The sequence below is a fragment of the Tenrec ecaudatus genome, chromosome 13 (assembly GCF_050624435.1).
Source record: "Tenrec ecaudatus isolate mTenEca1 chromosome 13, mTenEca1.hap1, whole genome shotgun sequence".
Lineage (NCBI taxonomy): Eukaryota > Metazoa > Chordata > Mammalia > Afrosoricida > Tenrecidae > Tenrec > Tenrec ecaudatus.
In genome coordinates this window covers 36,125,016-36,152,621 of record NC_134542.1, presented here as the reverse complement: position 1 = coordinate 36,152,621, position 27,606 = coordinate 36,125,016, and the positions used below count along the sequence as shown (strand labels likewise).

Genomic DNA, 27,606 nt, shown 5'->3' with positions numbered 1-27,606 from the left:
CGAGAAGCATCTACAAACTGAAAATTATTACTATGCTTGAGACATTGCAGGAAGAAAATAAGGACTACATAGCCAACTTGAATCGCTAAAATGAGTTTGTTTAGGTGCCCTTTTCTCCTTATTTTAAGAAATACATAATTAAAAAAAACTTTTCACTGTGATTTAGGTGAAGATTTACAAAGCAGGCCTTAGGTTCCACAGTTCATACGCGCAATCCCCTCTCTGTATCTTCCCCCACTCAGCTTCGTCGCTGCGCTTCCTCTTTCCTAACCCCCTGGACACTGCTGAGGAGTAAATGGTGCCATTTTGATCTCAAGTGGTTGATTGTTCGAATGTTGGGGGTGGGCTCAATCCCAGACCTGCAGGGTGACTTAGGGCTTTCGTCTTGCTCGGAGTGCCACTTGACTCTCCAAGCAGTAAGTCTGGTTGCCTTTGTGGTTTTGAGTTTTGGTCTCCATTTTTCTCCCATTCTCTTCAGGACTTTTTAATATGATCCTTTTCAGAGCATTTGGTGGGAGATGCCAGGTACCAGCTAGTTCTTCAAGTCTCAGGATTGTGGAGACAGATGTTTGTGTGGTCCCTTGGACTAACTGTTCCCATAGGTCTTTCAGCTTTCACTCTCTTTTCTCCCGATGGAGAGAGACCAATGGTCGCATCTTAGATGGACCCCAGGTACTCCCGGATGGAACACAGAACACTGTCTTTGTGAACTGTTATACTAACAGACCTTGGTGTCTCCCAAGGCAGGCAGTGGTCCTGATCCCCTAGAAATACATTTATGTCTAAAAATTAAAACTACACAGTGTTTGCAAACCCTGAATGTCAATCTATGTAAAGACAACCTCCTACATAAAGGGCCTCTTAGGAAACAGTGCTGGGGAGGGAGCAGCCAGGACGACAAGAAGGAAGGAAACGCTCAAAACGGGCTGTGGTGACGGCTGCCCGACTCTCCTGATGGGATCCAACTACTGACCCGCATGATAAGCGAGTTACACGCCACTCTCTATGAAGTCAGGGGATACTTAAAGGAAGAGAGAGAACAGGTCCGTGGGCAACAGAGACCGTACATTCATAAAGCACAGTCCTATAAACAGGAAGTCTTTCATTTAAAAATTTAGGACAGCCTGGGCATAGAAGAAAAGACAAAATACTAGGAGAATTAATGAGAATCAAGTTCTTAGCAGCTGAAAATGACAACAAGAAAACAGGTATCTCCTATTTCATATATACTTAACCATTAAAAATAAAGGAAAGATAGCAACATAAATCAAATCCAACTGCTCAGCTCTGCTGCCGGCTCAATGCACAGGAAGGCCCTGTTCTGAGTCTCTGTTCGTTCATCAGAAGGGACTTTTGTGCTGATGTCTTACTGCAGAATAAAGCCACATAAGGTGGACATAGGTGTTGCAGTCTCCTGGGCCTCTCAGTATCCTTCTGAAAACAAAATGATTCAGGCTGTATTCTGTGACTGTTGGAGATTTTTTCCCAGAAAATATCTTTATGTTGAGAAATTACAAAAATATCCATAGGAAGTATGTAAGGGGGAAAAAGAGAAAAAGTCTTACATTACCCAAAAAAAGTGCCAAGTTATAAAAGTCCAGGAAAAGGGAAAGAAACCATGACAGAACCCTTACCTACAATGGTAGTACTTCTGTGACTCGATTTACATGGCATTTCAGAACAGCACTACCAAAACTGAGCAATTTCTAGGAATCAAGCAATAAAGATCTTCAATTTTTAAAAGAGTTAAACAGGAAAATTAATAATTAATGGTTTAGTACTAAAACAATTACCACATATACTCATGTATAAGATGGGTTTTTTCTGCCCTTTTTAATGCAGTTTTTGTGGTAAAATTCAGTACCTCGGCTGATATTCGGTTTAGCTTATACTCAAGTATATATGGTACATACTGCAGGATAGTTTTACCCTCTATTGGAATAGTCAGTGACCTTTAAAAATATGCAAATGTAGGCAGGGTCCTACTGAGTACAGAGGTAAGGATGATGGCAAACCTTCGCTTGGCTGAAGAGCAGAGTGCCTTGCCAGTGGCGCCCATCATTTTGCCAGCTGGAGTTATATCCCGTTCCGCTTGAAACTTCAGAAAGAGCCCTAGTTCATTTTCTTCCTCTGATATAACTAGAAAAAAATTACAGCACAGTTTATGTTTTCAATTTCATCATTTCTTTCAAACACATGTACAACTAATATCTGCACAATAATAATTCTCAATACGTAAGAATTACTTAAGGGAGGAATAAGAGAGCCTTTTTTTTAAAGATTCTGATTTCGTATATCTGGGGATCTACTTTTTGACAAGCACTTCAGATGGTTTTAATGGTCTGGGACACCCATGGACTGGCCTTTGTAAAGACTAGTCTTCAATGACTTAAAAAAAATTAAAGGCCATTCCCATATGGTAAAATACAAAACTACAAATTATGAATTTCCAATGTGCAGACATTGCTTCTTACAACGTATTCTTTTCTTATTTAAACTTGCTAAGTTATTCCTGACTCCCATCTGGGTTTCCATTTCCGATGCTCCATATCCCAGGTCCATAAATGGCAGTAGCTTAGCAGCATCTAAGGAAAAGGCCTGGTCAGGTCCTCCAAAAAAAACATCCATTGAGCCCCAGCACAATAAATTAAGTGGATTCCTGCCCCTCCCCCGAAAAGAATTTGTTCCAAAGGACGACATTGACTCTGCAGCTATGGGAGATGGACATATCTGATCAGAGCACACGGGAGCAGATGAAGGGGGAGGAGGAGAGAGTGGAGCACAGCCTGGCCCACCAGGCCGTGAGGATGATGTTCCTGAGTAGAGCAGCCAGTCCACAGAGAGAACAACATGGCTGGCCCCACTTTGAGACATGATGCCCCTCAGTAACTAAGGGCGATACAGGGGACAGCACCAGAGACACAGTGTGGGAATTGCACCTGACCTGATCCCACCACACCGAGGCAAATCACTGGGGGAGTACAGCGGAACAGCAAGGGAATGGAGTGGCAAGGTCCCCAGGGAATGCTGAAAGTGGACTTTGGGGCCAGGGCGTGGTGCCCCAACAGACTGGACTGGAAAACGCTCCTAAGGGCCAGCAAACGATCCCTGAACTAACTACAAGCTTTTCTCTTGTGAACTGTTTTGTTCTGTTCTTTGTCAGTGGTTTGTTTTTGTTGTTTTGTTGTCTGGTTGTATACTGTTGCTTTGTTTTCCTCTGTCTAGTTTTCGTGCATGTTAGTGACTCCACAGGTCTGTCTGAATAGGACAGGCTGGATGAACTATCTGGAGGAAAAACAACGGGACCGACAGTTCTGGGGGGACTTGGGGTGAGGGGTAGGGGGGGTAAGGAAGTGGTGTTAACAAACCCAGGGACAAGGGAAAAACATGGGACCCCAAATGGTAGAGAAGGGGGAGTGGCTGGCCTGGTGGGAAATGATCAAGGGTAAGGTTGCTTAGAGAAGAGGTATACTCTAGCCCAGGTGGCGATGAAGCATGGTAGTAGGGCAGGAGGAAAGTCAAGGGAGATGGAGGAAAGAGCTAGGAGTCAAAGGGCATTCATGGAGGTCTAGACAAAGACATGTACATGCAAATATATATAGGAGGATGGGGAAATAGATCTATGTGTCTATATTTATAGGTCAAGTATTAAGGTGGCGTAAGGACCTTGGGCCTCTACTCAAACACTCCCTCAATGCATGAATACCTTCTTTTATTAAATTGGAACTCTATGATGCTCACTCTCCCGACACAACGGCTGGAGTCAAAGTGGGTGAACAAGTAAATGTGGTGAAGAAAGCTGATGGTGCCCGGCTATCAAAAGAGATAGTGACTGGGGTCTTAAAGGCTTGAAGATAAACAAGCGGCCATCTAGCTCAGAAGCAACAAAGTCCACATGGAAGAACACAAGAGCCTGTGTGATCGAATGGTCCCAAAGGGATCAGTTACCAGGCATCAAAGAACAAAAAATCATATCATTGACTGCACACCTCCATGATAGGATCGCTGAAGACAAATGGGTGCATAGCAAATGTGGTGAAGAAAGCTGATGGTGCCCGGCTATCAAAAGAGATAGTGTCTGGGGTCTTAAAGGCTTGAAGGTGAACAAGCGGCCATCTAGCTCAGAAGCAAATAAGCCCACATGGAAGAAGCACACCGGCCAGTGTGATCACGAGGTGCCCAAGGGACCAGATATAAGGCATCATGCAAAAAAAAAAAGATATGTGTGTGTATGTATGTGTATGTATGTGTATATATGTGTATATGTATATATGTATATATATCATATTAAATGAAGGGGGAAGTGCAGAGTGGAGACCAAAGGCCCAAGTGTCGACCAATGGAGATCCCCTCATAGAGGGGTTTAGGAGAGGAGATGGGTTAATTAGGGTGTGAGGTAGTATCGATGAAGAACACAGCTTTCCCCCAGATCCTGGATGCTTCCTCCCCCCAACTACCATGATCTGAATTCTACCTTGCAGGGCTGGATGGGACAGAGGCTGTACACTGGTGCATATGAGGGTTGGAGGTACAGGGAATCCAGGGTGGATGATACCTTCAGGACCAAGGGTGTGAGGGACGATGCTGGGAGAGTGGAGGGTGAGTGGGTTGGAAAGGGGGAACTGATTACAAGGATCCACATGTGACCTCTTCCTTGGGAGAGGGACAGCAGAGAAGGGGGGAAGGGAGACTCCGGATAGGGCAAGATATGACAAAATAACGATGTATAAATTACCAAGGGCATATGAGGGAGGGGGGAATGGGGAGGGAGGGGGGGGGGGAAAGAGGACCTGATGCAAGGGGCTTAAGTGGAGAGCAAATGCCTTGAGAATGATTGGGGCAGGGAATGTATGGATGTGCTTTATACAATTGATGTATGTATATGTATGGATTGTGGTAAGAGTTGTATGAGTCCCTAATAAAATGTAAAAGAAGAAAAGAGAAAAAAATGATTAGGGCAAAGACTGTACAGATGTGCTTTATACAATTGATGTATGTATATGTATGAACTGTGAAAAGAATTGTATGAGCCCCAATAAATTTTTTTTAAAAAGAAAAAAAGAACATCCATTGAAAACCCTGGAGCCCAGTGTGAGTGATACACCTGGGGTCATGAGTCGACAGTAATTCAACAGCAACTGACAGAGGATAACTATTTAGACCAACCTGACTATTCTTTAAATTTAAATCTCATTTTAAAGTGTCTTTTTGTATTTTTTTCTAGTGAAGCATTTTAAGTGTATTGTATAAAACAGATCAGTTTACAAGTTAAAGGTAAAAAGCAAAACAAAGATGTGGTCTTTTACCACATAATTTTTGAAGTTAGACACACTAATAATAATAAAAGACAAGTCCAGGAACTGTTCAAACTATAAAGTGCAAAAAAAAGGGGGGGAGGGGAAGGTTTACAAATGTTATGCCTAACTTCACAGGTAGAAAACTTGAAGCTAAAAACGGAAAGGACTGCTTCTGGGCACCTGTGCGGCAGCAAGGGCACTCAGGCTGTCTGTCCTGCCATCTCTGCTCCTGCAGCTTCTCCCTGCTGTCCCTGCAAGAGTGACCCCAGGAGAGGGGCAGAGCATTACGGCAAGGGTGTCTCTGCTTTCCTTTGTATTATCTTTATTAGGACCATGTCCTAGATTATCAACAGCTAACCTAATCTAGAATGGGCAGAATTAATATTAATATTCTGATTACTTCAGGGATGCACAGATTTTGTTTCTTTTCAATCAGATGATCGTAAAACACATCTCAATGAAAGCTACTAGAAAAAATTAATTTTGAGATGATTCAAAAGACCACATGAAAACTACAGCACTTCACTGTGGCAAAGTATCAACAGAACTTGATTCTCATTGAGCCTGACTCCTGTAGGTGCAGAGAGCGTAGGCGATGAAGCCGAATCCGTGCTGATGCTCTGTAAGGCTCTGCCTGCCAAAAATGACAGAGGCCCCGCAACCCAGGTGTAACCCCGTCAGGTGGTTCTCATGAGGGTTTGCAGTGCTAGGCTACTCTACGCCATTTGTCTAATGTATTCCCATAAGATTATTAACAGAATCTGCTTCAAGAAATCACACATTTGTACACTGTCTCGAGGAGAAAGTACACAAATCATTATATGTGAATCTCCCTTGTTCTGAAATTCTCCACCAGGGTTCCAAAAGATCTAATGATTTCAGGGTAAAATGCAGGACATAAAAATAGCCGATGTTTCTATGTTCTTTGTCCAATGAATGTGATTGATTGCTTTATTTCTTGATAAAATATTTAAGGTCCTTAAGAATCTAACTCTAACATTCCGGTTTACCTTAGCTCTACTCCAACTCCCAATTATAAATCTTCTGCCTATGTAGGCTGTTTTCATTCCTTAAGCTCCCCTAACTCCAAATCTCTTCTTTTTCCACGTACTCAACTTATGAAAACAGTTTAAGTTTTTTATCTCAATTATCATCTATCTACCATTTCTGTCAAGTTGACTGACTCATAGTGAATGGTTGAATGGTCCTTTATGGCTTCTGAAACTAAATCTTTAAAGAACAAATGGTTTCATTGTTTTCCCTCAGAGCAGCTGGTGAGCTTGATCTGTAGACCTTGCGATTCGCAGCACAATACCTAACCCACAACACCACTAGGGTTCCTTATCATCTAGAATTGACTTTACTACTTTAGTTATTTTCACACCTGGGATTCAGACTTATGTCTGTATCACTATTCTGAACTCAATTATACTATTTTGTGTTATCTCTTAATGTATTACAAAAAGTTGTTTCCCCAACTATTTCTTTGGAAAAAGCAGAGAGCCTTGCTATTTCCAAATATTCATAACATAATTGAATAATCATGCAACTGAATTTCTAGCTTTAATGGGATAATGTAAGAGCTTTGGTTATAAAGTAATGAGATGAAACTAAATAGCTCCACATAAAAGTCATACATTCATTGAACAAATATTTATTAATAACTGATTAATTGCCAGGTATTATTTCTAAGTTTTACAGGCAAAGAATAAAATAAAACAGCTTCCTGTTCTTAACTAGAGAATATTCTAGAAGGAAAAACAATAGATAAAAAGATAAAACATACAGAATGTTGAATGTTATTAAGTGCTTCCTGTGCATATGAAAGTTGGACAATGAGTAAACAAGACTGCAGAAATATTGAGGCATTTGAATTATGGTGCTGGCAAAGAATGAAAGCACCTAAGACTGCCAAAAGAACAAACAAATCTCTTTTAGAAGAAATACAGCTAGCCTGCTCCTTATAAGCAAGGATATGTATTTTGGATATGTTATCAGGAGAGACCAGTCTCTGAAAAAGGATATCCTGCTTGATAAAATATGTCAGCTAAAAGAAGACACTCGACAAGGTAGAGGACAAAATGACTACAATAAGGTCAAACATAGTAACAATTGTGAGGATAAAGCAGAACCAGGTAGTGCTTCATTCTCCTGTAGACAGGGTCATTATGAATTAGAACCAACTTGATGGCCCCTAACAACAATCATTGCAACAGGAATTAGCACTGTATTTTACATATAAAGTCAAGAAAGGGATCATTAACAAGAAGTCATCCTACATAACACAAAGAAAGTAAGGAAGCCCGCTATGCAAATGCAGTGCCTGCTTTGGAGGAGACCAAGGAGAGGTGAAAGTTTTAGCAAAGGAGATCAAGCAGGTAACCAGGATCAGAGAAGGGGCCAGGTCCAATAGGGACAGACAGCTACTGCAGTTAAAACAAGAGTGGAGACGCAGAGATTGGGCCCCTCTGAAGAGGTCTAAGACGAGAGAACCCAGCAAAAGCAAGATAGTAAGAACGACCAGTAGGAGGGAAGCTAGGGAAGCATGGTTATATCTACAAGGAGGCACATTCAACTGTGATAAACAATCTGATAAGTGAAATAAGGATTGAAAATTAGCTATTGAGTTTAGATCTTCGTAACCTTGCCAAGAACAATTCCATGGAGTGATGAGGGTGAAAACCTACTGGAGTGAATACAAGAGTAGCTGAGAGAGGGGAATTGGAGACTATGTCCACAGGCAATTATTTCCAAAGTTTCTCTACCTGGGAACATAGACAACACAAGACAGTAACTCCATAGGCAAGTAAAGAGTCAAATGAGTGACTTTTCAAATGACGAAGGCAAATAAATTGGCAGGAGAACTGAAAACAATCAAGATGAACCTGATGCGTCAGATGGACACTAGGGTCTTTGAAAGATGAACTGGTGGTGCAGAGGTTAGAGCAGTCCATTGCAAAACAGAAGACTGGTTTGATCCCAATACCCACTCCCAGAAAAAAGATGTGACCCTCTGCTTCCAGAACAATGTGTAGTCTAGCCTCAGAAACCCCGCCGGGTCCCCAGGAGTCGGCATCAACTCAAAAGCTTTGGTTTGGGGAGAATGGTCACTCTAAATAGTTGTATTGTGTGGCAAGAAACAACAAAGTAACTCAATAAACTCCACTTTTACACTAAGTCTTTTATCTTAAAAATGCAAACTAATGCTTTTGTAAATGTGAATTAGCTGATAATCTGTAATTCCATACCATTGAGTCTTAGCTGATATTTTTCAACTATCTTCAGAAGTTCAGTGCATGTCTCTTGAATGCAGTGAAAAACCTTGAAATATAAATTTTATTAAAACAATTTTAGGAACCATAGATAAACACAAATTATCAATTATTAGCACTTCACTGGTAGAATTTTCTCAAAAGTATGTCGATATTAAATATGCTTATGTTCTTTGCCTGTGAGCACTTCCATTTGCTTTGAATTCTTATGTAGGAAGCAAATTTAAGATTTCTCCATGAGTGAAATCAAAAGGAACACTTTCAACACAAATAACTAGTTTGTTAGTTTTTCATCTTTTTCCATATTTGTTATGGCAATAGCTGAGACCATTTGTAAAATAAAATAAAACACTTAAAAGATGAAGACCTATTTCATTGGGCCTATATTTTTAAGAATTCCAACATGATGATTGTATTCTAAGACTAACAGAGCCCTTGCTTACAAATATTTTTAAGTTACCTTAAATTGCTTTGTTTGTAAAACTAGTAAAACTGCATTTAAAAACCCAGGTTTTTTCATTTAAATTACTTAAAATAAAATTAAAATAAATAAATAAGATAAAAATTACTTAAAATACATGACAGGAGTTCTCTCTAGTTAGTATAATTATTTAAAAAAAATAAAACATTTATAGGTTTAACATGTTGCATGGCCATTTTTACACATTTAAAAACAGCCAAAAGAGACATTAAGAAGTACTTCAATAATGCTAGTCTTTAACAGAAATAAAAACTGTTTTTTATTTCAATGAGATATAAGATCTGACATCAAGACCCTTCAACATATTATGATATATAATAAATATATGGTCCCAAGTGGGAATGTATTAAATCTGTAAATATTAAGCTTAAAGCTATAATATATATATATATATCATATATAGATTTTCTCTATTAGTGGGAATTGTAAGAGGAATTTTTAAAAAATCATTTTATTTGAGGCTCATACAACTCTTATCACAATCCATGCATAATTGTGTCAAACACATTTGTATATTTGCTATCATCATCATTCTCAAAACATTTCTACTTGAGCCCTTGGTGTCAGCTCCTCATTTTGCCCCTCCCTCCTTACCTCCCTCCCTCATGAACCCTTGATAATTTATAAATTATTATTATTTTGTCATGTTTTACACTGTCTGACGTCTCCCTTCACCCACTTTTCTGTTGTCCATCCCCCAGGGAGGAGGTTATATGTAGATCCTGTGATCGGTTCCCCCTTTGTACCCCACCTTCCTTTCACCCTCCCAGCATCGCCATTCTCACCACTAGTCCTGAGGGGTTTCATCTGTACTGGATTCCCTGTGTTTACAACAGATAATGTACATCATCTGGTTTAGCCAGATTTGTAAAGCAGAACTGGGAATATGATGGTGGGGAGGAAGTATTAAAGAACTAGAGGAAAGTTGTATGTTTCATCGTTGCTACACTGCACCCTGACTGACTCGTCTCCTCCCTGACCCTTCTGTAAGGGGATGTCCAGTTGCCTACAGATGGGCTTTGGGTCTCCCCTCCGCACTCCCCTCCATTCACAATGATAGGATTTTTTGTTCTTTGATGCCTGATAACTGATTCCTTCAACACCTTGTGATCACACAGGCTGGTGTGCTTCTTCCATGTGGGCTTTGTTGCTTCTTAGCTACATAGCCACTTGTTTATCTTCAAGCTTTAAGACCCCAGCCGCTGTATCTTTTGATAGCCGGGCACCATCAGCTTTCTTCACCACATTTGCTTATGCACACACTTTGTCTTTAGTAATCATGTTGGGAAGGTGAGCGTCATGGAATGCCAGTTTAATAGAACAAAGTGTTCTTGCATTGAAGGAGTACTTGAGTGGAGGCCCAATGTCCATCTGCTACCTTAATACTAAACTTATAAATATATGCACATAGATCTATTTCTCCATAATCATATATAAATATATTTATATATGTAGATACCTGTATTTAGATGGAGGAATGTTTTATGCAATTAGTTAATGACTTATTGAATTCAGCAAATACTAACTCAACTTGTAATCTGTGAACATGACCTTCTATTCAGAAGATCTGATTAATAGTTGGATACAACTAAACTATTCTATGGGCAAGTTTGTATTTATTCCCCTAAATTCTTCATTGTGAAAGCTTTCTATGTATCATTTCCCCTATAGTCTCAAGTAATAGTTACATGCAATATATACAAGGCCACTAGGAGCCTGAATTTACTAGATGGCAAAGAGTATGTCTTTGTTGTTACTTGTATGTGGTATTTACATAATTTCATGTCAACCTGAAGATATAAAAGTGGAGGGGTGGAGTCTAACCTGTCAATCAGGTTACAGATTGATGGTGCCTCCTTGTGGGCGTGACCTCATGAGGAGGATCCTGGGAACCTCCCATCTCTCTCTGCCTTTACCCTCTTGCTGGCAAGCCGCTCTGAGACCTATCAGAATCCACAAGTTTGCACCCACCTGCCTGTGATCTTCCTGCATTCTAGATCATTACACGTGGCTTCATGAGTCTGAAGAGGGACTTATGGACTAGGATCATATTTATGAACTAGTATTGGACTTATGGTCTTGATTGGGACTGGGCTGGGAAGTCTGCTTGATTCATAGTTACTTCTTGATATAAAGCGCTCTCTTATGAGTGTCTCTGGATTTGTTTCTCTAGTCAACCCAGTCTAATACAATGCACTATATTAAAAAAAAAATCCTCAGATTTACCTCAAGTTTAGCATCCAGCTCAGCATCAGATGCCACCACATGCTCATCCTCTTTTTTTCCTGTGGCTTTGAGAAAGACCTGTTTAGTTTTCCAATATTTCTTCTGCATTCTGCTCACTACTGACTGGCTACCTTCTGGTCTGGGTGGCCCAGAGGAATCCATGGGGTGGCTACAAGGAACAGACCCAAATTAAACTTCTTCAAAAATATTTTGAATAAGTAGCTACTGAGTCACTATTTAATCCAACTGACAAACTGGAAAAAAGATACTAAATAGATTTATCAATGGTAACAGTCAAACATGTTAATACTTGCTTTTATAGTCTTTTTGTTGTAATTACAACTTGTACTTTTTAAGAAAAGAGCTCAATTCCGACTCATGGCAACCTTCTAGTGCAGTGGTTCTCAACCTGTGGGTCGTGACCCCTTCTCGTGCAGTGGGTTTCAACCCACGGTCATCAAAGCACTATCAGAAAACACATAAATATTTCACAATATATAATTACATATTGTTTTGTGATTAATCACTATGCTTTAATTATGTTCAATTTGTAACAATGAAAATACATCCTGCATATCAGATCTTTACAATTCGTAACAGTAGTAAAATTACAGTTATGAAGTAGCAATGAAAATAATGTTATGGTTGGGGGTTCACCACAACGTGCGGAACTGTGTTACGGGGTCCTGGCATTAGGAAGGTTGAGAACCACTGCTCTGGGAGATTAAAGGACTGCCCCATAGTGGCCCCGATCCACATTACAGGAGAAAGAGTAGGCTTTCAACTCCCTTGAAGAAGTGGAGTCTCAGAAACCCACAAGGGCAGTTCTATCCTGTCCTATAGGTGGCTATGAGTTGTTTTTTAAAATTTCCAGGGAGTCAACTGCCAAGTCTTTTAAGGAGCAGCAGCCTGTTTGTGACCCTGATCTTTCAGGTAGCAGTGGAACACTGAGCCAGTCTGCCCCAGACTCTGTCAACCTCGGAGTAGCACACAAAATCGGAAACTACGAAAGAAGACTTGAAAAAAATGCTCACGAAATCAGGAAGATAATTCAAAATATAAGCAATACATGAGAATTAGTATAGAGAAAAAGTACATAAGGTAGAGAGAGAAAAAAATGCTATCTTGTTTTTTTTTGAAAGAATAACAGGGGAAACTATATTTCAAATATTCTTGATAAAGTACCCAACACAATACTTATGTCAAAAAATAATATTAAGGCTAATCCCCAGCACAACTTAGAATTCTATTTCCACGTTTACCATAAATGTCAGGCCAACACCTTCCCCAGTCCTCAGCTAAACCTCAAAGTCTCCAGAAGCAAAGTATCTCAGTTACGAGGATCAAATGGGATAACGCATATGCAAAACCTCTCCTGAAAACGGAATGGTTACATATGTCCAAGGAATTATTATAATTATTACATACAACCTATAAATAAATAAGAATGCATAGAATGTAAATTTTTTAATTGTTTCATTGACAAAATTACTTTAAAGGCATTCCTGAGAAAAACCTGAAACAGAAGAGCTCTTTTCATTAGATGCACTTGTAAATATGAGTGGACAATTAAAAATGCAAATTGACCACATATGAGTCCCCACAAACCTCATGAGAGGCATTCAGTTTGAAATTCAAAGGGTGAAAATCTCAGTACAGTAAATCTGGCCTCTTTCTAGAAAATGTGTGTTTTGTTCTACATGTTTCTCCCATTCTATCAGGGACTTTCTATTGTGTCCCTGATCTGAACTGTCAGTCATGGTAGGCAGGCACCATCTAGTCCTGGTCTCAGACTAAAAGAGGTCCATGTGGTTTATTAGTAATGTGGATCAGTTTCTTCTTTGAAGATTATTAAAAACTACGAAACACTGTGGAGAAAAATTAAATGAGAAAATCTAGAAGTAGATCCATAAATACATAGCCAAATGGTTTTTATGAATATCAAAGTAATTTAATGGCAGAATCATTTTTAGCCAATAGTTTTATACTAACTGGCTATCAAATTGCCCAAAATTGGCCATATGTGTATCCATATACAAAATTGTGTGTATACACAAAACTGAACATGTACAAAAGATGTAAATGTAATCTATCCAGTCTTGTAGCAGACAAAGATTTCTTATACTATAGTAAACAGAAAGCATAAAAAATGATAAATTTCATAAAAACTAAAAGCTTTTACTCTTTAAAGGACAATATTAGAAATGAAAATGGAGTATATGTATTTGCTACATATGACAAAATTCATGTTCAGAATATATAAAAACGCTGTGTTAGGTGTTGTTGAATTGGTACCAACTCACAGAAACAATAAGTACAACAAAATACTGTCCAGTCCTGAATCATCCTCATAGTCACTGAATGCATCCATTTGTTTGAGAGTCTCTTTCTTTTACACTAACCTACTACCTTTACAAGCATGATGTCCTTCTCCAGGGACTGGTGGGTCCCTCCTGATAACATCCAAGGATATGGGACAAAGTCCCACTTTCATTGCTTCTGAGGAACATCCTAGGTATACTTCTTCCTGGACAGATTTCCTTGTTCTTCTTGCAGTCTACTGTATATTCAACATCATTCGTCTCCACCATAACACAAATGCATTAATTCTTCTTTGTTCTACCCAATTCTCTATTCAGCTTTCACATGCATACTGGGTGAATGAAAATATCCTGGCTTGCTTGGTTCCAGTGTATTTTATTCTTTTGCTTTTTAACATTTTGAAGCAGTCTCTTGCAGCAGATTTGCCCAGTACAGTATGTCATTTGATTTCTTGACTGGTGATTCCAAGGGCATTGATTGTGGATCTAACTAAAATTAAATCCTTGGCTACTTTAATCTCTTCTCCATTTGTTATGAAGTTGCTTACACTTACTACATAACCCAACAACTAGCTATATTCTTAGGTATTTACCCCAAAGAAATGAAAATATATGCCTATATAAAAACTTGAACATAGATGTTTTATACCATCTTTATCTATAATGCCCCAAATTAGAATGTCCATAAACCAAAATATCCATCAATAGGTGAATATATAAACAAATTATGGAAAAATAAATAAAATAAACAAACTATGGTCTATGCATGCAACAGAGTACCCTGTGGGAAACAGATTTCTCCAAAGTTGTATCCCCCATATATATGCCAAACTTAGCTGCTTGCTACACGTGGCGAATGACTATACACTTGGAGGTCAACAGAAGTAGGTCAGGGGTTATTCTTCCTAAGGGTTATCAGTCATCCAGAGCAAGCAGTCACCACTGTTTATCCCACAAGTAGGGCCCACTCCCTTCAGATAAGCATAGTAGTTGACTGTTTCCTTGTAGGAGACCTGAGAGGTGTAGCCCATGCAAGTGTGACCAAAGTTAGGCTGCCATCGTGAATCTAGGGTCCGCCCATCTATCACACATAGGACTCTAGTCCCCTCCCTTCCTATGGGCTCATCCCCTTCCTGTCACGTTTATGCCTATCCTATGACGTGTATGCCTATTGTACTGCCCCTTCCTGTCACGTTTGGCTACCTGTAATCACGCCCCCCCTAAAATGATAAGCCTTGTTTAGCAATAAAGCTGGGCCCTGCTCTCACTCTCAGGCTCTCCCCACGAGAACCACCAAGCGGGGCTGAGGTGAGCATGCTACCATGAATTGTGTTTGACTCCATTACTTCAATCTCTCTTCTATCTCTCATGCTCTCTATGATTTTACTATAATCTTTACTTATCGCCGTACCAGTGCGCCTGCTGGACCCGTGATAGTTTGTTGGGGATGCTCCTTTCCCCCACAGTACCCCTCAGCAGTAAAAAAAATATTTTATAAAAATATGAATTCACAACTCAAATGATTTACCACTGCACAACCCATTAGAATGGCTTAATTGGAAAAGACGACAGCACCACAATTAGTGAGGTTCTGAGTTAGTGGAAATCTTACAACTTGCTGATGAAAGTTTAAAATAGTACAATCATTTTGGGAAGTTTTGGCAGGTCCTTATAATACTAAACATACTTCTACTTTATGACATAGCAATTCCACTACAGTATATTTAAAGCTCTATGTGGGCTGAGGGTTTCATCTGTTTGTAAGCAAGTAGTGTGGAGCACACATTAGATAATCAATATTTATTGAATAAACAAATGTGTTTATTTCATCACTGTGTCAAAATTACAAATGAAAAGCTGGGAAATTGAATAACAGAAATAACTAAATTACTGAAAGCAAACCAGAAAAATTAATCAATAGCTATGTGAATAAAAATATGGTATATTCACAACAGAATTTTATATAAAGCAATTAAAACCATTATATTTGGTACTAGATCTATTAACATCAACTCAAATGGATTTCAAAAGAAATATTTAGACTAATGCACCAATGTTCATTATAGCCCTGTTTACAACAGCCATTAGGTAGAATAAATAAATAAAATGTGGCATATGTATATATAGTGGAGTACTAAGTTATACAGAAAATTAAGTTCTGATACATGCTACTACATGAATGAACTTTGAAAATATTAAGCTCAATAAGGCATAAGAGGAAACATACTGTATGATCCTGCTTAAATGAGATACCTAGAATAGGTAAATGCATAGAGATCAAAGTAGGTTGATTAGTAGTTACTAGATAATGGATATCAGGGGAATGATTGATTTGCTTAATAGGTATTGAGTTTTGTTTGGGGTGCTGAAAAGTTTCAGAAATAATGTGATGACTGTACAACATTGTGAATGTAATTAACACCACTGGATGGTATATTTAAATACGGCAAAATTATATAGATTTTATCACAATTTAAACTGATTGGAAAAATAAATTTGGGCTATATTCAATATAATTTATTTAAATATTTAAAACATGTAGTACATTAATGAATGTATTTAAAATAAAGGGATTTATTTTTTAAAACCAAACAACAATTCATGGACACCAACCCATGATAGTAATTGCGTGATTAAGCATGAAAGCGGGCAAGGAGAGGATGAATAGGGTGGAAAAGTAATTTTTGCCTTATTGAAAATGTTTTCATTTCTGTATATGAGCAAAAAGTAATGATTGCTATAAATATAGACACTGCATTATTTGAGCTTGAGTTTTAATTAAGAAAATCTATCAACTAAATTAAGTACAAAAAAGAAATGAAAAAAACCTCATGTTATATGAAGCAGACAACCGTACAGGGACCAAGCTTATTGGTGGGCTCCAGGAGTGGCCTAAGGAGGAAGACGGAAGCACTGGCCAGGGAGTCACTGAGCTCCTGTTGCTGGGGGTGGGGAAGTTAGAGAAGGGAAGTGGTGATGGAAGCACATGATGTATGTAATCAATGATATGCATAAAGTGTTTGAATGGGTGAATATTTTCTTATGTGTATATTTACCACAGTAAAAAGAAAACAACGTACGTAGAGAGCAAATGTTTTGACAATGATGAGGGCATCGAATGTACAAATGTGCTTAACACAATTGATGTATGTATGGATTGTGATAAAGAGTTGTATGAGCCCCCAATAAAATGATTAAAAATAAAATAATATGAAAAGAAAATAATGAAAAACAAGCAAAAAATAAATGTTTTCAAAGGAGTCAATGATGGGAAAAGAATAAGCAGATATATAAAAAGTTACTAACTTTTAATTATGAATATTGGATCCAAGACCTCTTTAAAGTGTTGAAGGGCAAGGATGTTCTATTGAGGACGAAGGTACGTTTGACCCACACCCTGGCCAGTGCTTTCAATCTCCTCACGTGCAGATGAAAATTGGACATTGAATAAGGAGAAATGAAGAGAAATCGATGCAATTGAATTCTGGTGCAAGCAAAGAATATTGAAAGTACCATGGAGTGCCAAAAGAACACCGAAGAAGTATAATAGAATGCTCCTTAGAAGCAATGACGATGAGATTCTACCTCAGGTACTCTGAACATGTCATCAAAAGAGACCAGAACCTGGGAAAGGACATGGAGACTGACGAAACAGTAAGGCAGTGAAAATGTCGATCACTCTCGACAGGCATGCTTCACACCATGGCTGCAGCAGCGGGCTGACACCTTACCACTGAGAGGACGGCACAGCTAGGCAATGCCTTTCTTTGGTACGTAGGGCAGCAGTGAGTCAGAAATGACGTATGCGCCTAACAGCAACACTGGATCTCAGCAGACCTTTACGCTGACTTAGGAAAAAGGCAAAAATGTAGAGACGAATACAATGAAGGAGACAAAATAGACAAATGAGGATATTACTAAATAACAATAGTGACTTCACACAAGGAAACCGTCTACTTAACAAACAGTTAAATATTTTCCCAGACTCCATCTGTTGTTGCTAACATAAAAATGACATTTTAAAGGTTGTACCGTGACTAGTGAAAATGTAAACTATAAAAATAAGAAAAAGTTTAAGCATATGGTATTATCAAACAACAAAATCACACATTTGGGCAGTAAAATAGAACAAAATATATTACCCATTTTATAACTGATATTTAATATTTTGTTCTGGTTGTCACTGCTATAAATTTTCTTATTAATTACTTTACAAATAGAGTAAAAATGTGGATCCCTGCTTTGCCCACCAGTCCCATATTTGCAGCTTTTGCATTTTGAATTGGCTGGCTTCTGTGCATTTTCTAAAGGAAAATTATAAATAATCTGTCTGGAAATTATAATTACTGAGAATTAGAACAATGCCTTATACAATCATTTTGCACTACTAAATAAATATGGAAATTTAAAGACTACTGTGTTAAAAAAGACTACTATGTTATCCATAATAAATATAAAACTTCACTAAAATTTTTGGTCATATGAAAATATATACATATCAGAAAAGTCAATCCTCAAATTTATATAGAAAACTAATTAGTATTGAATAGCTAGAAACAATGTAGAGAAGACAGTAGAAAGACCCACACCTCCTGACCCTACACATACTACACAGTAATAAGAGTAATTCAAACAACTTGGTGCCGGTGTAGCAATTGACACAGATCAAAGGAACAGAATTTAAAGTACAGGAATAAGCCCACACATATCTGTGTCAACTGATTTGTTGTTTTGTTTTGTTAACTGTTTTTTGACAAGGTTGCTAAGCCCATTCAATAGAGAATGAACAGTGTCTTTCAGAAACAGTGCTGAAAGAAATGGATTTCCATATGTGGAAAAATGAAATAAGATCCATGCTTCACACCACACACACACAAAAAAACAGAATTAAAAATGAATTAAGGACCTAAACATTCAAACTAAAACTGAAATTCTTAGAACAGTCAGGGCAATGCTGCTAGGCTGAGCTTTCAACAATGGATCATCTAGCATGCTAGCTAACAGCGGTTCTCAGCCTTCCTGATGCCGCAACCCTTTCATACAGTTCCTCATGTTGTGGTGACCCCCAACCATAAAATTATTTTTGTTGCTACTTCATAATTGTAATGCTGCTACTGTTATGAATCAGGCGACCCCTGTGAAAGGGTCGTTGGACCTCCAAGGGGTCGCAACCCACAGGTTGAGAACCGCTGAGCTAACGTAAGACAAAATAAATGAAACTTCCTAAAAATTAAAAACTTGTTTATTAAAAGACACTACCAAAAAAAGCAAAGACTAGCTACCACCTTGTATCTTTAGAAGCTATCTATCCAATATGTATTTGTTAATGAAAATTTATATAAAACCCTTGGCAACTTAACAAAAAGACATAATCCCAATCATAAAATAAAGGAGCAAAACAGACATTTTATCAAAGAATACATTCAAATTGTCTCCAAACACATGAAAAGATCAGCATCATTAGAAATCAGATATAAATCAAAATCACAATAAAATGGCTAAGATTTTTTTTATTGAATAAAAACCAGAAAATAATAAATATTGGTGACGATGTTGGGAAATTGGGATGCATACATTGCTGGTGAGAATGCAAACTGGCACAGCTGCTAGGGAACTGTGCATGTTCTTCAGAAAAATAAAACTAGAATCACATGACCCGGCAGTTCCATTCTCAGACACATACCCCAAAGATATAAGAGCAGAGGCTCCAACAAACTTGTATATTAGTATCACTACAGCTCTACTCAAAACAGCTAAAAGATGGCAACAATCTAAATGACCATCAACACATAAACGGATAAACAAAATGTGGTATATGATGTATACAATGGCATAGTACTCAGTGAATGGGAGAAATAAAGTGTTGACACGTTACATGGACAAAGTCTGAAAATGTTACACTGAGTCAAATAAGTCATTCACAAATGGACAAATATTCTACGACCTCACTTATATAAGAAGTTAAAGGAATGTATGCAGACCAAGAGTTGATTAGTGGTTGCCCGAGGCAGATAGGAGTGGAGGAAAGGTAGGTTAGTGGTAATGGAAAAACTTCATTGCCTAAAGGTAAGATTGCACAGCCAATTATTCTAATTGCTGCCAATAAGTTGTACATCTATAAAAATGACTTGGAAAAAGTGTGATATATTGGGAGACCCTGGATAGAGTGGGAGAAAATATGGAGCAGAACCCAGTAGCATAAATGAGACCAAGCCTTACTGAACTGAATATCTGGATTGTGTCCTAATAAAATGGTTTTCTATAAAAAATGAAAGAGACCAGACTTTACTGGTCAAATAGGAGACTGGTGGGGCCCTCAAGAGGATAGCCCTTACCTTTCAGAAGTGGAACTGAACTCACCAATCAACCATTTTGAGACCACAATGGCAGCACTTTTCCAAGGGCAGAGGGTAATGGATGGAGTAGGAAGGGACACAGAGCAAGTGGGATGGGAGATGATACACTGAGGGGATTGACATGGATGAGGTAAAACATATTATGCACAAATTGTTGAAGGTAAAACTAATAATCTTCTTTGTAAACCTTCGCCTAATTCATAGTAAAAAGTTTAAAAATAAAAACAAAAAGATTAGATGGACACAGAGAATCCATGACAGATGAACCCCTCAAGACCAGTGGTGAGAGTGGTGATATGGGGAGGGTGGAGGGAGGAAGGGGTAGAAAGGGGAAACCGATTACAAGAATACATATAACCTCCTCCCTGGGGGATGGACAGCAGAGAAGTGGGTGAAGGGAGACGTCGGATGGTGTAGGATATGACAAAATAATAATAATTTATAAATTATCAAGGGTTCATGAGGGAGGGGGAAAATGAGGAGCTGATGCCAGGGGCTTAAGTGGAGAGCAAATGTTTTGAGAATGAGGGAAATGAATGTACAAATGTGCTTGACACAGTGGATGTATGTATGGATTGTGATGAGTTGTACGAGCCCCCCAAAATAATTTTAAAAAATAGATTAGATGGGAACTTCAGGGGGCAGTGAGTTTATGTTCCTCTCTAGGGACAACTCCGAAAAGGAGGGTGAGAATAGTTGTATAAAGAATGGAGCGAATGCCACTTAGTTATACATGTAAAACTGTGAAATTAGTATACATTTGCCGTGTATCCTTAACAAAAACAAAATATCAATTTAAAGAGAAGTGCAAACGTATCATTAGATGTTTATTTGGCCAATAAATACTGAAACATGAGGCACCTGTGGATATTCTCTAAATATTTCTGTCAAGACGGTTAAAGTACTGTGTATCGACTTCCACTCCTAATCAATATGAGAATACTTTGAGAAAATCTATGAGCGATGGTGATATCCCAATACGCTTTCATGTTATTATAAACCATTGAAAACAGCCCCACTCCCTCTCCTGGTAAATCGACAACAGCGCGGATTTGACTGGCGGGGCCGGGGCGGGTCTTTTCCCGTCTCCATCTTTCTCGAGCATCAGGTAGCTGACCGCTGACGTCACTCGGGCACCTGCCCAGAGGAATCGCGTTTCCAGGCCCCACAAGCCCGGCCAGGGCAGGGCGCCCACCCCCGCCAGTGCGCGTGCATTTCGGACGCTGACCCCAGAGCGCCCATCTAGGCTTTGTTTGCCGTTTTCCCCCAAGCGTTTCCCACTTCGTTTCTACGGAAGGCGTTCCCGTTACAAAATAAATAAAAAAATTAAAAGGTCCGCAGAAAAGGCACCTAAGCTGTGATCACCTGTGTCTAGTGGAAACGATGCCCACCTTCGAGAGCATTCATTCAAACCAACCTCAGGCCACGGTGCACGGTCGCGCCCTGGGGCCCCAGAGGACGCGCCACCCCACGCCACCTCTCCGGGCCCGCGCGCCCGGCCCAGCCGCGGCAGCTCGAGCCGGGGCCTCGCCGGGCAGGAGGCCGGGAGCCGGGGCCCCGCGGGAACCGAGGAGGGACGAGCCCCCGCGAAGCGGCGCGCGCGTGCCGGACGCCTCCCGCCCCCCCGCCCCCGCGTCGCCATGGGAACCCGAGCTCGGGGCTGGGGACCGAGTCCCTGCGGAGGCGGGGGGCGGGGGGCGCGGCCGGCCTCTGCTGAGAGCAAGCCGTGCGAGGGGCCCCGGACGCTCACCACGACGACGCGCGGGTCCCCCGGTGCGCGCGGCCCCGCGAGGTCGGTGCGGCCGCCCTCCGCCCGCAGCCGCTGCCCTCCGCCCGCCCGGCGCGGGGAGGGGCGGGCCCAGCGGCGGAGGCGGGCGATTGGAACCGCGCGGCGCCGGCGAAGGAGCCGGCCCCAGCCCGGCCCCCCGCTTCGCTCCCCCGGGAGCCCTGGTCCAAGCCGCGCGGGGACCCGGCTCCGGCTCGGCCCGGGGCTGGCCTGCAGCGAACGTGCTGCCTTCTTTCCGAGCGCCTCCGTGTAAACTGGAAGCACACACGCAACTGACCAGCACGTTAGGAGCAACTGGGGCTGCGACCTAAGGCGTGGCGGGTTAACCCTCACCTCGCGCTGCCCTCGTCATTCCGACTAAAGGATAATTGATCGGGTTCCGACTTATAGGATAGGGTGGAGCTGCCCCTCTCCGTTTCCAAGACTGTAACTCTTCACGGGAATAGAAAGCCTCGTCTTTCCCCCGGAGCAGCTGGTGCTTCTGAACTGCCAACTTTGTGGTCAGCAGCGCACCACTGTACCACCTGGGAACTCTCAGTCTCCTTTTGAGCCAGGGCCCCACTTGCCTTATTCCTTTTCCGGAGCCCCCACAGCACATGCCAGAACCACAGGTAAACCAGTCATTCCTGAATCTTTCGGGCGCTACCCAGTACCAGTGCCTTGGCACATGGCAGAGACCACGTGCCACATCATTTTAAACGTGTAAAGATTAATAACTGTTAATCCAAGCAAAAATCAAAACCGCCATTCAGTCGGTTCCAACTCATAGCGGCCTTTATAAAGGCAGTGTCGGACTGCCTCTATGGGTTTCCAAGACTTTTAACTGTTTACGGGAGTGGAAAGCCTCTTTTCGCCCATAGAGCGGCTTGTCAATTCTAACTACTGACCTTGTGGATCGCATAACCACTACGCCACCTGGTCTCCCATAACTTAATAACTTCCCTCAAATGCATATGCATAACCATACTTTTTTGGCCAAAAATGAGTCTTCCTGGAAAAATGGCAAGTTGAAAGCTGAAAAACCTCAGGAAAAATAGAAATTAAAAAAATTTTTTTAAAGAAATGGAAATAAAGCAAAGTAAAACTGAGAGATCATTCCATAAATTATTTCAAAATGTTTGTGACTTTAAAAATCATCTTTAAAATGTTAATTACAAGTGTTACAAGTTTAATTACAACTGATACTTAGAAATATTACAAGGTGCCTTAAAAACTAGAAGTAGCTTTGCAAGAGACAAAAGGGAGGGCTATTAAATAATACAGATATAAATTTGGACACAGAATCTGGTCACCTTAAAAAAATACAATCGAGGGAGGTTTCAGTGTGTGGCCTACTCCTAGTATAAACTGAGTGGAAGCTACCTCACTCCTGTGGATCTTGCATCTAGTTTGTTGACTTCCTGTTATATATGCAGATGCCAGGAGTCATTAGCAGACTGCTAATCTTAGATTCATCCAGCTCAACAGCCATCAACCTGTGGTCTTCCTGTGTCATCTTCCAGCTTCCCATTCATCAGCCTTGCAGCTACGGGAGTCAGAAGTTTTCAGCTTATGAGACCCCGGAACTTGAATCAGACTGGACTTGCCCACTTCAATGGTGAGCCATTTCCCAATATAAATCTATATGCATACAAGCATCATGGGTTTTGCTTCTCTAGAAACCCAAATCTAACACCACACACCTGAGAACAGAAGAAGCCAATACAGCAAGCAAAATGAGTTTCGAACTACAGTGCCCAGCATGGTTAAGTTTTGGAACATTTTAGGAAAGGTTCATTCCAACAAAACAAAGCTTTCCTGGAGAGGCTATTAAACCAGCATTGTCAACTCAATCTGAAGCTGAAAAGTATCTACAAGGAACACACGAAGAAGTCCAAGGATGAGGGGGATCTGTTGGTTCAGAGAAAATTGCAAAAAGACACATGTTGTTGACAAGCCACAAAAAATTAGCATTTATACCTTACCACTTTTTCTACTTCAAACTAAAATTCACAGCCATGGAGTTGGTTCTAACTCAGTGACCCTCTAGGACAGGGTGGAACTGCCCCTGTGAGTTTCCAAGACTGCCTCTACCAGAGTAAAAAGCCTTGTCTTTCTTCTGGGGAGCAGCTGGTGGTTTTGAACTTCTGAGCTTGTGGTTAATAGCCCAATGTGTAACTATTATATCACCAAGGCTCTTTTTCCTAAAAAAAAATATATATATATATGCACGTGGTGGCAGTGTAAGAATGATTTTAGCGACTCGGGCAGTTACTTGTGCTCCTCCAGGGCAGGATAGGTAATAAATGTTTCTTGAATGAGCTTAATAATCTTTGAGCTGCTGGATAAGATATCCAACTTGACTGGATTGATATGGTCAGTCCTTGGAGGGTATCCTGCTAGGTAAAGTACCAGGTAAGTGTAAAACAGGAAGACCTTCAGCAAGATGTTCTGGACGAAATGGTTGCAACAGTAGGTTCAGGCACAGAAACAATCGTGAGGATGGCACGAGGCCAGGGAACGTTTCTGTTGAAGCTTACGTGATGCCACCGCACCTATTATCTACACAGAACTTTTCTAATGGATTTAATTTTACTTAGAAGCACAAACATTTGCAGAAAGGTCATATTTAATTTTCCATCAATATGTAATAAACATCCTACTGTATCACCAGAACTTCACCCCACGGTAGACTTCAATTTTACACGCTAATTAGAAAAGGGATAATTAAACGACTTGGAATGTGAGGGTCTATAAATCTAGAGTCCAAATTTGTAATCTTAAATTTGCTTATTAGAACAGATCTTTATTTCTCAGGCCAGCTTTTAGTCTCATAACATTTTAATCTTAATTCTCATTTTATAAAAACATAATTTTATGTATAAACCAAGAATTGGTTAAATATGTATGAGTTAGAATCTTGTACTGCAGACTCAGATAAAACTAAAGTCAAAACCCTGATTCTGCCAATTTTGGGCTATATGTAAGTCAAGGAACTTAACAGATCGTCCTCTTTTGTAAAATGCAGATAATATATCACAGGATTCTTATGGTTGTGTGCAACCTTATTTCCAATTCACAGACACCACCAGAAAATCTACTCAAACATGCACATCAGAACTGAAACAAAGCCTAGTTATATTAAATAAAAAATAACAGCAATGAAAACAAAACTTGTTTACACCAAGATTCATCTGGCTCACAGAACAAAATGCTTATTAACATTACTAATTACTAATTGTAACAATTACAACCTACATTAAAAACTATTACTTGAAAGTTATCAAGTTCCTGTTTTCTACACCTGGTACAGTTTTTGAGTAGGGAAGTCACATGCATAAGAGCCTAATTTCCATCAGTGCCTTTTATAAAAAAGGTGATTGGATATTTCTTGATACCCCGTGATACGAAGAACCTGAGTGTCCTATTTTTCTCCTTTAAGACTAAGGCTTGCCACTTAGCAGCATCATGTCAATCCTAGCCTGTCCTGACCCTCTTAGTCCCGGGTGGAACTGCTGCGTTGTTTCCAGGGCAGTGATGTTTACAGAAACTGCCACACTCTTCCCCCAGGGAGCATCTGGTGGGCTCAAACACCAAACTTCTGTCAGCAACCAAACACTTTAACCACTGTGGCACCAGCTCTCCTTATAGGATATAGTAATATCAAGACCAACATTTCTCCTTACATTTGCTTTATATAAACTAAGATTTTTCAAAACGACTATATCAAAAACATTTTAGCCTGTATGAACAGACTTAAATGTTATCAGAAATTCCAATGGCACTTGTTTTGAGAATTTCTGTTCAGTTATACAATCACTTGGTTTTTTAATATAGCTATTTTAAGCTTTCATTAGTTCTCTCACAAACAACGCTAGGAAACATTCTAATGGGACATAATTAACACTGATCAAGTATACACAGAAAAACTATTGTTTTAAATAACTTAATCTATAGGTACGCATCACTGCTTTTTCTTGCTTTTCTTCATTTTCCAATATAAAAGCTCATCACCTTAGATAAGACCTGGAAGAAGCTTTTTATTAAGAGGGGCAAATTAAACAACACAGCAGATGACTATGATGCCTACCTCCCACAATACTTTGGAGCTGTCATTTTGAATGCTTCAGTGCTCCGTCAGAAACATCACACATCCACTTCCCCTCCCCGTCCAAGGCTGGCTCCGTTGTCACTCTTGTTTTTCTTGACAATGAACTCCCTCCCCTCAAGGTCAGTGCTCTTTTCTCTATGCTACTTTTCTATCTTATGTATCTTTCTTTGCACCTAGGACATGTCATTAAATTTTTAATGGTTACCTCATGTCAGAATGTGATGCTTTTGAAGGCAGTGTCTTACATATCTTATATTTTTCTCCTTCCCTCAATCTCGGTACAGACATTTTCCCCCCTTGAATTGATTTATTCAGTAATTAGGCAAATGTTGAACTTAATTTTAAATTGAGAAAGTTTATGACAATCAACCAAACTCACAGCCATCAAGTCAATGCTGGCTCGTAGCGACCCCTGTGGGCTTCTGAGACTGTTAAAGAAATGGAAAGCCCAGTCTGTCTCCCATAACTGCTGGTGGTTTCAAACAGCCAACCCTCAAGACTGCAGCCCAATGCGTAACCACTACACCACAATAGAAATGTCTTAAAAATTTCTTTACTGAGGATGAGGGCAATGAATGTACAAATGTGCTTTATACAATTGATGTATGCATTGTGATGAGTTGTATGAGCCTCTAATAAAACAATTTTAAAAAATCCTTTGCTGAGGCATGATAGGTAGGATTGTACCAACTTGGACAATAAACACAAGGGCAAAGAGATAAATGGCTCATTTGCTCTCTTGCTGATCGGACCAGTGTGTGGCTACCTTAGCTAGTTCTCTGCTTCAACTTGCAAGCTACACTACCTGTGGGACACCCAACCTATGGACTGTGTCGCTATAGTTTAAGGTTCCTTCGAGACCTGCTTTGCCACACTGCTGTTGCATACATCACTTGAGCCGGAGACTGTCGGACCCTGTCATCTGGCTGTTACTGACCTACCCTGTTGTTTGCTGCCTGTGGCCACACTGTCTTCATTGCTCTACAGAAGACTCAGCTGTCTGCTTCCTTGACTTGCACCCAACAGCCCCCATGAGTTGAAGGACTCCCAGGGTATTGTCTCACATAAGTGAGTTGAACTGAGCCATTTGTACTGCTCTGTGGACTACTTAGCTGTTTATGTTGTACCTATCTATCTAAAATCATAAATGTCCCGGTTTTGTTTCTTTATAGCAGTGGTTCTCAACCTTCCTAATACTGAGGCCCTTTAATACAGTTCCTCATGTTATGGTGACCCCTTCAACCATAAAATTATTTTCGCTGCTACTTCATAACTAATTTTGCTACTGTTATGGATCTGGCGACCCCTGTGAAAGGGTCGTTGAACTCCCAGAGAAGTCATGGCCCATATGTTGGGGACCGCTGCTTTAGAGAACCCTGTCCAACACATGAGGTAAGAACACCTGTTTGGAATTGTATTTACCATGACAACTCAGTACTGGTTGGCAGGTCCTGAGCACTGCCTCCTAGCTCTGAAAAGCAGATCTACCTAATTCTCCAAGCAGATTTTAGAAACAAAACTGTTGTGTTCCAGTACCGCTTTGTGACCCTATATGACAGAGTAGAACTGCCACATAGGATCTCCTAGACTGTGGTCTTTCAGGCAACAGAGTGCCTCTTTTTGTCTCCTCCAGAGAGGTGGCTGGTGGGTCCAAACCTCTGACCTGTTAGCAGCTAAACAAGATTAATCAGTGTGCCAGCAAAAGGCTGTCTCTCTGATGTAACCACAGTAGAGGTAGTTGGAACATTGAGAAGTGGCTTTCTGCTTCTGAAGAAAG

At 40.2% G+C, this 27,606-nt stretch overlaps 1 protein-coding gene across 1 annotated transcript in view; it reads right to left on the bottom strand.

Annotated features, from left to right (window-relative positions):
* Positions 1-11,438, bottom strand: part of ICA1L (islet cell autoantigen 1 like) — a 56,584-nt gene extending 45,146 nt beyond the window's left edge. Inside the window, exons 1-3 of the mRNA XM_075529692.1 lie at positions 11,277-11,438; positions 8,546-8,618; positions 2,016-2,139 (exon numbers count right to left, since the gene is read on the bottom strand). Of these exons, the coding sequence (XP_075385807.1) occupies positions 2,016-2,139; positions 8,546-8,618; positions 11,277-11,438 (359 nt within the window). The remainder of the gene's footprint in view (positions 1-2,015; positions 2,140-8,545; positions 8,619-11,276) is intronic.
* Between the last annotated feature and the right edge of the window lie 16,168 nt (positions 11,439-27,606).